Source organism: Garra rufa, chromosome 24, assembly GCF_049309525.1.
Source record: "Garra rufa chromosome 24, GarRuf1.0, whole genome shotgun sequence".
Classification (NCBI taxonomy): domain Eukaryota; kingdom Metazoa; phylum Chordata; class Actinopteri; order Cypriniformes; family Cyprinidae; genus Garra; species Garra rufa.
The window spans coordinates 36,285,527-36,299,411 of NC_133384.1; the positions used below are offsets into that span (position 1 = coordinate 36,285,527).

At 35.4% G+C, this 13,885-nt stretch overlaps 3 protein-coding genes across 3 annotated transcripts; 1 reads left to right on the plus strand and 2 right to left on the minus strand.

Moving 5' to 3' along the window:
• The first annotated feature begins 179 nt into the window (after positions 1-179).
• On the plus strand, positions 180-6,516 carry mss51 (MSS51 mitochondrial translational activator). The gene is made up of 6 exons (XM_073831151.1): positions 180-334; positions 2,100-2,243; positions 2,325-2,449; positions 4,248-4,811; positions 5,563-5,653; positions 5,732-6,516. Exons 1-6 carry the CDS (start codon positions 318-320, stop codon positions 5,928-5,930), a joined length of 1,140 nt encoding a protein of 379 aa, XP_073687252.1. The 5' UTR covers positions 180-317; the 3' UTR covers positions 5,931-6,516.
• Positions 6,517-8,894: 2,378 nt separating this feature from the next.
• LOC141300331 (myeloid-associated differentiation marker-like protein 2) lies at positions 8,895-9,746 on the minus strand. The gene has a single exon (XM_073830633.1). The coding sequence runs from the start codon at positions 9,744-9,746 to the stop codon at positions 8,895-8,897; it is 852 nt and encodes a 283-aa protein (XP_073686734.1).
• A 1,898-nt stretch (positions 9,747-11,644) lies between these two features.
• On the minus strand, positions 11,645-12,598 carry LOC141300332 (myeloid-associated differentiation marker-like protein 2). The gene has a single exon (XM_073830634.1). The coding sequence runs from the start codon at positions 12,596-12,598 to the stop codon at positions 11,645-11,647; it is 954 nt and encodes a 317-aa protein (XP_073686735.1).
• Positions 12,599-13,885: the final 1,287 nt, after the last annotated feature.

Below are 13,885 nucleotides of genomic sequence, written 5' to 3' on the forward strand. Positions count from 1 at the left end.
CGTTTTTTTTTTTATCTAGTTTACTTATTGTTGTATTATTTAGGATGTTATTTATTTTAATCTATTGTGTTGGATTGATAAGATTACTCAGTTTTTTTCTTTTTAAAATGGTCAATGACACTTTTAAAGGACTGTCAGAAGTTGCTGATCTCTGTGTGAAAGTGTACATTAGACACCCGAGAATCATCACAGAAGCCTCGAGAAAACACTGGCGCGGCGGCGCGCGGGTATAAACCCCCCTAGACACCCATCGGACACCCGCAAGAACAGAACAGCCGTTCAGTCTGACTTATTCTGTAAACGCGTGACCACGAACAATGAACAACTCCAACAGGTAAGACCCACGTTTCTGTGATTTTACTGTTATTTAAGAGTGTGCGCGTTACCGCGAATACAGAGGAGATCACTGATGTACTTTTTAAACGCTGTGACGCGCATTTTAAAAGATTTTAGTAACTAAGCAGATATGATTAAAAGTTATTGAGTGTATTAAAATATACTTTATTATTATTATTATCTGTATCGAAATGGTTCCTGAGTTTAGAAAATGTATTTAAAAATTATTAAAATGTATTTCCTATTTATTGACCGGCATTTAATAGCATAAAGCTTGTATTCACGCACTTACACGTTCATTTAAGATGTGTGTGTTTTAAGTTTTAACCATGGTTTTAACTCCAGTTGTCTCAGCTGTCTCACTGCATGCTGGGTGTGTTGTATTTTGAGAGGGGATATAAATATCCCAGCAGCTGTCTGTGCCTCTGTTCATTCACTCAGGCCTCATGAAGCCTCTCAATTATTGTTTAGTAATTAGATCAAGTACAGGACAATCTGCTGTTTACTACATTAATGCCTGAGTTCCTGTTTTTCCATGCTGCTTCATTCTCATGTCATTTTTAGTATTCATTAATAAATGGTAGGGGTGTGACTGGGTGAATCCCGAGCAGGGCGTTTGTTGGGCCGAAATGAGGCCTGATCATGAGCCCAAGAATAGACTAATGCTAAATAATCACTGGATTGTTCTCAAAATCAAATTAACATTTGTTTATTTATAATCAGTCGTGCTTTTGTCAACAACACCTACAGCAATAGTAACTATATCATTAGTAAAGTACTTTCCAAAAGCAACATTGAATGTTTGGTTTCTTTATGTCTTCTAAATTTCAACAGTTTTATGCTTTTTAATAATTCACAGCATAAAACAAACCCATGTTTATCATCTTACTGCATGCAAACCTGTGTTTAATGTTTTGTTTTATTTGATATTACATAGTTATTTATCTAATTTTTTTTTTTTTTGAGCATTTCATAACATGTCCATGTTATATCTATTTAATCAGATTTTAGATAACAGCTAAATTTTTGCCAAAAATACTATCGGAATTGACTGGATCACACATAAATGACTGAAGATACACTACTCTACAAAAGTGTGGGGTGTGTACGATTTTTTATATTTTAGAAGACCTTTTTGCTCACCAAGGCTGCATTTATGAAAAAAAAAAAAAAAAAAAGGTAAATACGTTAACAATAAGGTAATACAAAAAGGTAAAATACTGAAATTGCATTTTTTTTAAATAGCCGTTTTCTTTGTGAATATATTTTAAAACATAAATTATTTCTGTGATCAAGGCTGAATTTTTAGCATCATTACTCAGTCTTCAGGGTCACAAAATCCTTCATAAATCATTCTAATATGCTGTTTTGATATAAATGATAAGAACAGTTATGCTGCTTCATATCTTCATTTATTCACATCGTATATAAAACCATTAAACATTTGTTTTTTCAGGATCATTTGATTAATAGAAAGTTATAAAACAGCATTTATTTGAAATAGAAAACTTTTGTAACATTATAAATGTCTTTACTGTTACTTTTCATCAATTTAATGCATCCTTGCTGAATAAAGTTATTCCAAAAAGTCATTCTGACCCAAAAACTTCTGAATGACATATAAAGATATTACTCTCCAAACTATCCACAATATACATTTAAAACACATTTTACTATTGTTTATTTTCTCTCTATCAGAGGAGACTAGGCACCTTTTTTTGTCACAAATGCTGCTTAACATCCCTTTTTCTCTCTTTCTTCAGTGTTTCAGACAGTAAGGCCGACAAGCCTCTTACATTCCGCTCGGCGAAGGAGATGTTTGAGAAAATGGAGGAATCGTTCAAAATATGTGCGCATTGTGAGAGACTTCCATCACAGGTCAAAGGCTCGCTGAAGAGATGCACACGGTACCTTGACGGGATGAATCAGATGAGATGAGAATAACTGCTATATCTCACATTTATAACATCTCTCTCTGTTTTCTACAGCTGTCTGAATGTGTATTACTGCAGCAAAGAGTGTCAGAAGAAAGACTGGCCTCACCATAAGCTGTACTGCAACAAACTACGCATGGCGGCGGTGGACAGACGTGTCGAGTGGCTTGTTTATAAAGGTGAGGATGATGAAGATGCAGTATGAGGAGTATAAGTTTTATATACAGAGTTCATACAAGGTGCTTAAAGTGCTTGAAATACTTGGAATTTACTTTTTGAAATTTAAGGCCTGGAAAACCCTTGAAAATGGCAATATTCCTGAAGGCTACTTGAAGAAGTGCTTGAGTTACTGAAAGACAATGCATCTATGAAATAAGTGTTTAATTTTTCCAATTAGCACATCTTTTTTCATGCAAAATTCACACAATTCAAAAAACAACATACTTTTTTCTGCTTACTACAGTAAAACTTGCGAGCTAAGCCAGTAGTAGTACTGACAATGTCGTGTAAACATGACGGAAGATGTGAAAAAGGAACAGATTAACCAAATAAATTCCACCAAATAAATAAAAAACCAAAATAAAAAAAAGAGTCATTTACACCAAAACCGCTCTGATTGATTCAAAGTCGTGTCTTCAATCAAACAATTTACTAGCAAAAGCCAGATCAAAGTTAAAATGCCATTTATTTTTGAATTTCGACATCACGATTTTTGCTTTTTATGCAATTCGCTAAATGATTCACGAAACATGATTTGAAGGCCCGATCTGAAACAAATGATTCGCAATAAATGCTCTGAAGTACCAATCTGAATCAAATGATTTGCGATTTGAAGCCCTGATCTGAAACAAATGATTCGCAAACCATCTCTGAACTCCCAATCTGTCTCAAATGATTCCCTATACGCAAAGTTCACATATGAATCAAATGATTTGCGATTTGAAGCCCTGATCTGAAACAAATGATTCGCAAACCATCTCTGAACTCCCAATCTGTCTCAAATGATTCCCTATACGCAAAATTCATATATGAATCAAATGATTTGCGATTTGAAGCCCTGATCTGAAACAAATGATTCGCAAACCATCTCTGAAGTCCCGATCTGTATCAAATGATTCCCTATACGCAAAGTTCACATATGAATCAAATGATTTGCGATTTGAAGCCCTGATCTGAAACAAATGATTCGCAAACCATCTCTGAACTCCCGATCTGTCTCAAATGATTCCCTATACGCAAAGTTCACATATGAATCAAATGATTTGCGATTTGAAGCCCTGATCTGAAACAAATGATTCGCAAACCATCTCTGAACTCCCAATCTGTATCAAATGATTCCCTATACGCAAAATTCATATATGAATCAAATGATTTGCGATTTGAAGCCCTGATCTGAAACAAATGATTCGCAAACCATCTCTGAACTCCCAATCTGTCTCAAATGATTCGCTATAAATAAAGTTCCGATATGAATCAAATGATTTGCTACGCGCAAAGTTCTAATCTGAATTAAATGATTCGTGATACGAAATTTAAAGCCCCGATCTGAAACAAATGATTTGCGAATCATCTCCAAAGTCCCGATCCGAATCCAATTATTTGCTACACGCAAAGGTCTGATCTAAATCAAATTGTTTGCAACACACGTTCTGAAGTCTGAATCAGATGATTTGTGATATGTGATTTGAAGTCTTGATTCCAAGCAAGTGATTTTGCGATACGCAAAAAGTCAAATGGGATTTGAAGCCCCGATCTAAAATGATGGTTCGCGAATCATTATTCAGATTGGAACTTGGAGCATGGATTGTGAATCATTTGATTCAAAATTGGGACTTTGGTGTGGGTTCGTGAATCATTTGATTCAGATTGGGACTTCTGAGCGTTTATGGCGAATCATTTGCTTCCTTTTACAGTATCAGTACGAGCCCTGTATATAGTGTATATATAATAAATGTATAAATATATTTATTTACATAGGGGATCTTCCTTTCCCTACGGAGGCGTGGTCTCGTCCTGCTAACAAAGTCAGCTGTTGGAAAGATTGGTTGTCCATGCAGGGAGATCTGACACCCCGTCTGGAGCCCATCCTGTCCGGACAAAACATGACAGACCTCTGGACCAATGCCTGCAGGCCGCGGCCGGAGGAGGCGGAGCTTCGTGAGTCAGTGTGGCGGGTTTGCAGTGAGTTTCTCTCCCGGCCTCTTACGATCGGAATGGGAGTGAGGATGTTTAACCTGGATCCGTATTCACGGCCGCTCACTATTCACGTGGTGGGAGCCGCTCACAGCGAGACCCTGGGAGCCAGAATCACAGACATGGATGAGCTCGGCCGCATGTTTCCAGGCCACCAGGGGCTGGAGGTGGTGATGGTAGGGCCCGAGGTGGTTCAGGGGCCCATCATGAGGCCCCCGCTGAGGGCGTTCGGACCTCGGGGAAAAGTTTACATTAGTGCTTACAAGGGCCTCTATCATCAGTTCTGGGAGGAAGTTGTAGAGAAAGGAGAAGCGGCCAAACCAAATCTAGTGGTTGGATTTCATCCAGGTACAAACAAACCACCATAGAACATTTGAAGATTTCAATTGTTATGCTCACCAGTGCTGCACTTATTTGATCAAAAATACAGTAAAATAGTAAGATTTTAAGCATCATTACTCAGTTTTCAGTTTCACATGATTCTTCTTCAGAAATCATTCTAATATGCTGATTTGCTGCTCAAGAAACATTTGTAATGACTAGCAATGGCGTAAACAATTTGTTTAAAAAGCTTACTGCAAACTTTTGAGTCTACTTACCAAATCTAGTGGTTGGATTTCATCCAGGTACAAACAAACCACCATAACATTTGAAGATTTCAATTTTTATGCTCAACAAGGCTGCACTTATTTGATAAAAATACAGTAAAATGGTTAATATTATTGCACATTTAAAGTAACTGTCTTCTATGTGAATGTTTAAAAAAAAAAAAAATTTCTGTGATCTAAGCTGAATCTTTAGCATCATAGTTTTCAATGTCACATGATCCTTCAGAACTTATTCTAATATGCTGATTTGCTATTCAAGAAGTATTTTTTGATTATTAGCAATGGTGTAAACAATTAGTTCAAAAAAGCTTACTGCAATTTATGATGCCTTATATATAATTTTATGAGATTTAGTATAATCAGAGCAGAATTTGTGTTTTTCATAAACAATAAGGACCTCTACCTGTGTATATAAACATTGATTTTGCCGATTATACCTTTAAACTTAATGCTGAAATTGAGTCCTCATTGATTCTGAACTTTATTTGCAGGGTTTGAGGGACAGGAAGTGAATCAGGATTGGTTGCCGACACTCCTGCTGCTACGAGATTACAATATCCCGACGTTATTCACCATGATCAAGTATGTTATACATATGTATACAACAGCATATATGAGAATGACCACTGTTTTACTTATTGCTGTCTATCTATGATTCAGTAATGAAGAGCTGCAGAGTACTCTTCATATGTTCATGGAGTTGGAGATGGATGTTAAGGACACCGGCTCAAACCCCTTCAGCTCTTTGAAACCTGAACAACTGCCAAAAAGCCCTAACAAAGCACCTATTTATGCCAATGCTCACTATGTTTCTTTCCATGGACTGCTGGAGGTGAAAGAAGAGGAAGAACAGAATTAACACTGGATATTTCAACTCAACTCTGCCCTCAGTCTCAATAAAGATAATGCTAGTGGCTGCAAAGGATAGACTTGAGTAGTTTAATTAGTGCTTATAAGTATTGAAATGTTATGTGACATTTGTGACCCTGGACCACAAAACCAGTCGTAAGCAGCTTTGGTATACATTGTATGGGTCAAAATTATTGATTTTTCTTTTATGCCAAAAATCATTAGCATATTAAGTAAATATCATGTTCCATGAAGATATTTAGTAAATTTCCTACTGTAAATATATCAAAACTTAGTAATATGCATTGCTAAGAACTTTATTTGGACAACTTTAAAGGCGATTTTCTCAATATTTAGATTTTTTGCACCAAATTCCATATTTTCAAATAGTACATCAATACATCAATGTAAAGCTTATTTATCCTTCAGATGATGTATAAATCTCAATTTCTCAGAATCTAAAAATAAATCCCCTAATGACTGGTTTTGTGGTCCAGGGTCACTTTTTTCAATGCAGATATAAAAAAAAATACATGTGATGTGAAAATATGGGATCAATGAGTTCAATTTATTAAAATATATTATTGTTTACGTTTCCAGCTGTCTCTGTATGGATTGAAACGCAGGCGCTTTTATTTTTTACCTCATTGATTCGGTGTGCCTTAAGCCCTTCAGCAGTTATGCAAAATCATGCAAATAAACTGATAAATCAACTTGTCGTTTTAAGATAAACCAAAGACTATAGATAGACTGTATAGATATAAAGGGAGTTTGGAGAAACTCAGCTTAGCATACAAATGACGGTGCAGTTTAAACATAACCACATTTATTTTACTATCATTTTATAACAGTTTTCAACTGTCAGGAGCTTTAAATATTAGGAGATGCTCTATTATTTTATTAAAATATTAATTTGATAGATTTTTTTTTTTTTTTTTTTTTAAGGAATGAGTATAAAACATCTGACCCTGGACCATGAGTGTACATGTTTCGAAATGGAGACTTATACATCATCTAAAAGCTTAATAAACAAGCTATTTGGAGCTATAGGACAATATCTGGACAAGATACAACTATTTGAAAATCTGGAATATGACGGTGCAAAAAAAAAAAAAATCTAAATATTGAGAAAATCGCCTTTAAAGTTGTCCAATTGAAGTTCTTAGCAATGCACATTACTAATCAATCAGAAATTAAGTTCTGATATATTTACGGTAGGAAATTTACAACGCTCTAAAAACGCTCATCAATTTCAAAATGATTGAGATAGCCAATCAAATCAAAGGAGGCGGGGCTTAACTTCACAGATTTCGAACAATCCCAGCGCTGCGGCGACGCTTCAGTTTTTAGCGGTTATGTGAGGTAAGATGTCTAAACATTTAATATTCGACAATTGTTTTACGATAGAAATGTTAAACGAACCATAGTAGTATACAATAATTCAAAACTATTCGTGTTTGTCAAATTTAGCCTTTTTGAATTGAAAATATACGTAATCATTGCTTAACTATCTTAAATTCGTTACTGAATGTTAACAAAGCCGTTTTCGAAATATTATCCATACGATTATGAGTGAATGTGATGTGATAATCTAGCCTGTTAAATATGATATTCTTTATTATCCTTTTCTTAACTACTTTAATTTGCTTCCATTTATTATTTTCTTTAAATAAAAAGACCCCCTTCCCCACAAAACTAGTGTTTAAGACATGAATACAGCTTTACATTCTTGCAATGTTTGTGGAACATCTGACTATAAAGTAAAATATTTGTACTTTTTAAAATAACAGTTTTCTATATTAATATATTTTAATATGTAATTTATTCCTGTGATCAAAGCTACATTTTCAGCATCATTACCCCAGTTTTTCAGTGTCACGCGATGTTTCAGAAATCATTCTAATATGCTGATTTGCTTCTTCAAGAAACATTTTTTATTACTATTATCGATATTTAATTTCATTTTTAGGATTCTTTGATTAATAGAAAGATCCAAAGATCAGCATTTAGATGAAATAAAAGCTTTTGTAACATTTTTGGGGGAAAGAAATTACAGAAAAAAAATACTTTTAATTACCAAGGATGCTGTAAATTGATAAAAAAGGGATGATAAACAGTGTCGGGGGTAATGCATTACAAGTAACATAATAATATTACTTTTTCCAAGTAACTAGAAGAGTGACAAGAAAATATCTGAGTTACTTTTTCAAATAAGTAACGCCAGTTACTTTTTCCAGCATTTATTGATTAAAAGCTCTCCTGTCCCCATGTTGAGAGAAATTGTGGGTAAGATGTTACTTTAGTTCTAGAATAAATGTGAACATACAAAAAAATAATCTCACTCACTAAAAAATAAATAAAAAAAACAGTGAAATTCAATGCAAACCTGCAACAATTAAATATGTTAAATAATACAAATATCCTTTATGTATTTAATCCTATTTTATTAACCAATGTCTTTGCTGCCGACCTTCCATGATCCATCCATACTAATAAGCAAAAATGACACAAGATAATCTAACATTTGTTTTCCTTTTTTTATTGCTGAAGAGTTGATATTTTATCGTCTGCGGTCTACTATACAGACGTGAATTTACTTTTCTCTAAGCCTGAGGCTTTTGGTGTGAAAAGGCTTTTACATTTGCCAAAAATAGAACTTTTTATATTAAAAACAAACAAGCAAGCCCTGCCCAGATTTAAAAAGTAACGCAAAAGTAACGTAACGCATTACTTTCCATAAAAAGTAAATAGTAACATAATTAGTTACTTTTTTAGGCAGCAACTCAATATTGTAATGCATTACTTTTAATAGTAACTTTCCACAACACTGATGATAAAGATGTTTATAATGTTACAAAAGATTTCTATTTCACATAAATGATGTTTTTCTGAACTTTATGTTCATCATAGAAACCTGAAAAAAATCTACCCAGCTGTGTTCAACATAATACATGTTTTTGAGCAAATCTGAATATTACCTTTTTTTACAAAGTTCAATTAAAGTCCAAATGAGGTCTGCAAGGTAAAGCCCCAAGTTCACATATGTCAGGACTGTGACCAAGTTAAGGTCATGAAAGCGATAATCGTGGGTTTTGGAGTCTCTTTTATAGTATTTATAGCCGTAAACAGGCCAAAGGATGGCAGCAGAAACATACAGAGCAACAGCGGCAACGTCAAGCCACAATTCCAATTTATTGAGATTGCAGCATCGCAGTAGATCCACGCACTTCTGCAGGTGCGACGGTATGACCACCACGGTTGGAGGAAAACACACCACGTAGACCACAATGCACAAGATCAAACCTAGAGGCCGGAACTGGTTTTCCACTCCTTTGAAGAAGCTGTATACCGCGGTAAAGATGAGGCAGGCTACAAACGCCTGGCTGAAGCGCAGGATGCCTCGCACGCTGGACAGGTAACCTTCAGGACACTTGAGTTTTAACTTCACAGCGTCGACCACGTACGCGCCGAACGCCAGAATGGAGGCGATGGCGCAGATAATGTCTGCGATGCATGTTGCGCACACAAACACGGTGCAGTACATGAGAGACGCGGACAACAGCATGAGGGACGACAGAAGACTCAATCCGCAGGAGAGATCATTCCAAGAGTGCTTGAGCAGGAAGGTCTCGATCAGTACAACCATCAGGCACTTCTCGATTACGAAGATCACCACAGCTACGATGAGTCCGAATACCCACACAAACTCACACCAGATCCCGTATGGACTAGACATGCTGCCACGAAACATTGGGATGATCAGCGCCAGTGCGCAGAACACCATCTCGAGGATTCGGAAACTTTGAGAGAAGCTCAAGCCGAACATCGTTGTTCTTCGTCTGATGCCAGAGAAGTGTGAGCTCTGCTCTAACAGTCATTACTCCACACTGCATGATTTACATTTACAATGCTGATGAAATCTTTACACACACTGTCAACTTCTAGTGTGTGGGAGTTCATAGTCTTCTGTTCTCTAATGTTCATATCTTCATGTCATGTTCAGGTTCAAAAGCAAAATGTTAGTTTAAAAAGTCTTGTCTGTTCACCAAGGCTGCATTTGTTTGATCGAAAAATACAGTGCGAGCTGAAATATTGTGAAAAATTATTACATTTTCTATTTGAATATATTCTAAAATTAAATGTATTCCTTTGATGCAACGCTGAATCTTTTGTAACATTTTTTGGGGGAAACAAATTACAGAAATTAATACTTAGGTAATACTTAGTACTTAAATAACATTTAGCAAGGGTGCTTTAAATTCATCAAAAGTGATGATAAAGATGTTTATAATGTTACAAAAGATTTCTATTTCAGATACATGCTGTTCTTCTGAACTTTCTATTCATCAAAGAAACCTGAAAAAATCTACTCAGCTGTTTTCAACATCATAATAATAAATGTTTTAAGCAGCAAATCAGAATATTAGAATAATTTCTGAGAGATCATGTGGCTGGAGCAATGATGCTAAAAAATTCAGCTTTGAAATTACAGGAATAAGTTACATTTCAAAATATATTCAAATAGAAAACAGTTATTTTAAATAGTAAAAATAATTCAGAATTTGACTGTTTTTGCTGTACTTTGGATCACATAAATGCAGGCTTGGTAAGCAGAAGAGACTTCTTAAAAAAACCTTAAAAATCTTACCGTTCAAATACTTTTGACTGGTAGAGTAAATGTTAATTATATTATTAAATGTTAACAAATACAATTTTAAAATTTGTTTATTATTTTCACATAAATGTATAGCTTTAATAAAAACAAAAATAACACAGATGTTAAATAAAATCATTTATTATGAACAATCAAGCATTTATGAAAGTGAAATAGAATATACATAAACATTTCCAATATCTATATTCCACGAAGAACATTTACCATCACCATTGAAGTGTTGCATTGCACAAAACCTTCTGTATATTGGAAAAAGGTTCTTTATATTATTAAAATGTTCTTCATACGAAACAGAACAAATCTTTATTTTAAGAAGTGTCCACAGAAAGGACTTTTATTTTCAAGAATTTTAATAACTGATCCATTAAATGTTTGATTTAAAGGGATAGTTCACCTAAAGATAAAAATTTGATGTTTATCTGCTTACCCCCAGGGCATCCAATTGTTTCTTCAGTAGAACACAAACAAAGATTTTTAACTCAAAGCGTTGCAGTCTGTCAGTCATATAATGGCAGTCAGTGGGCTCCACGACTTTAATAGTCAAAAGACATACACAGACAAAACCAAATTAAACCCTACGGCTTGTGACGATACATTGAGGTCTTAAGACACCAAACAATCATTTTGTGCAAGAAACACAAAACAGTATTATATTGTTTATGACCTCTGATCTGCGGCAGTGTCCAACTGTCCTGAGCACGTTCACAACAGCCGATAAAATAAATACTGTTCAGTTTCTTGCACAGGCTGATTGTTTAGTGTCTTAAGACCTGAATGTATCATCAGGAGCCACAGGGATTTAGTTTTGTCTGTGTATATTTTTTTGACAATCAAATCCTTGGAGCCCATTGGCTTCCATTATATGACTGACAGATTGCAACATTTAAAAATCTTAATTTGTGTTAAACTAAAGAAACTAAGTCACCTACATCTTGGATGCTCTGGGGGTAAGCAGATAAACATCAAATTTTAGTTTTTGGGTGAACTATCCCTTTAAAAATGGTTCTTCCATGGCATCACTGAAAACCCTGTTTATTTTCAAATCACAGTTAAGAGCGTCTGAATCCACAGATACCACAGCAAGTGAAGACCAGGTCAGTGACGTACAGGCCGAGGTTAACGTAGGTCATGAAGGTCACAACAAACTGGATGCTCCATATACAGCTGTTTCCCGGACAGTCTTTGGGCCGTGGGTTTCCTTTAAAGCTGTAGGTGGGCCAGAGGATGGCGGCAGTGATGTAAAGCAGAACCGATATTACCAGGAAAAGCATAGTGAAACGATCAATGGGTAGACATTTCTTTAACTTGGTCAAGATGTTAGTGATGATGGTCAGGAGGGTCAGAGGCAAAGGAATCACATAGGCCACGATGCACCACAGGAGAGCTGGTTTACCAACATAACCGATCAAGGAAATGAGGATGATGCAGGCAATGAAGGCCTCGAGAATCTTGATAAAGCCTGGAAGCACAGCCACATACGTCGCGGAGCGCGTTGCATCGCATTTATCCCTGAAAGTCTCCACGCAGTAAAGAGCGCAACACACCGCGGAGAGGATCGTGACCATCCAGCCCCAAATACACTTCCGGCAGATGTAGAAGTTGGCGAACATCACCGTGCAGGAGAACGTGCAGAGCGACGCCATCATGGCCATGCCGGTCGTGAAGTCGTCCCAGTCCATGCAGAACACCAAGATCAGCTTGTGGATGAGGAACATCTCCACTATGGTGATGACCAGCGAGATGATGGGACACAAACCCCACACCACCATGCAGTAGATCCAATAGGTGTGACCTGGGTGACCCCAGACGCAGCTCACCACAAACGTCACCACACACATCACGATCTGTGCCATGTGCAGGGCCCCGCGAGTGCTTGTCAGGGCCGAAAGAGAGAATTTGGGCTTTTCCATCTTGAAAATAACTAGCGCAGTGTGGCTCTTCAAGAGGTCTGAAGGCGTTATGGAAACGAGATGCTCTCGGATGAAGATAAAAACGTATGACATGCTAGATCATGCAAATAACACTGCAACCGTCACATTACAAGCCTAGTGGTTATCAGTGGGGAACGTACTCAAACGGTCAATTCACATTTATTTATAGTGCTTTTTACTCCAATTATGAAACAAATTCAATTTGGCTGTTTAGAAGCTCTACAGAAGACAAGTCCCAGTTGTCACTATATTGTTTCAGTTCAGATCAATAGCTGTCAAGGTTGCAAAAGTCATCAATTATAAAATAAATTCAGTTCTATAAAGCAGCTCTGCAGACAATAGCGCCATTTTTAACTCTAAGCTGTTTCGGTTCAGTCCAATAATTATGAATTAATTTTAGTTTAATAAATTTAGCTCAATTTAGTTCTATGTTGATTCAGTTAGGTTCAAAATTTGTTAGTGTTGCAAAGTTTATTCGTTGTGAACCAAATTCAGTTCAGCAATTCAACAGCTTTACACTAGACAATAGTGCAATTATTCAGCTCAATTAAATTATATATATTATATAACACTAAAGTTTGGGATCAGAGCGATTTTTAATGCTTTTTACAGGAGACTTTTCTGCTCATCAAGGTTGCATTTATTTGGTTAAAAATACTGGAAAAAAGCTAATATCGTAAAATGTTAATGCAATTTAAAATAGTGTTTTTTATTTTAATATATTTTAAAATATAATTTTGTGCTGGTTAATATTTTTTGGAACCAGGATTCTTTGATAAATAAAACATTAAAGAATAGCATTTATTTAAAATGAAACATTTTTGTAACAATAAACACCTTGTTCAAAGTTTGGGGTCAGTAATAAATTTTCATTCAGCAATGATGTGATAAATTGATAAAAAGTGATAGTAAAGACTTATATATTGTTAGAAAAGATTTCTATTTTAAATACATGCTGTTCTTTTTAACTTTTTATTCATCAAAAAATCAAAGAAAAAGGTATCACAGCTTCGAAAAAAACTTTAAACAGCAAAACTGTTTCCAACATTGATAATAAAAGTAATAAATCAGTATATTAGAATGATTTCTGAAGGATCATGTGACACTAAAGACTGGAGTAATGGCTGATGAAAAAGTCTGAATTTAATTTATATCTAACAATTTTGACTATAACTCGCAGTTGTCCATTTGTATCTCACAGTTCTGATAAAACAAGTCAGAATTGCACGTTTATATGATGCAATTCTGAGAAAAAAGGTAAGAATTGTGTGATGTAAACTCGAAATTGTGAGAAAAAAGTCAGAATTGTGAGAGAAAAAAATCGCAATTAATTTTATTTACTTTTTATTCAGTGGCGGA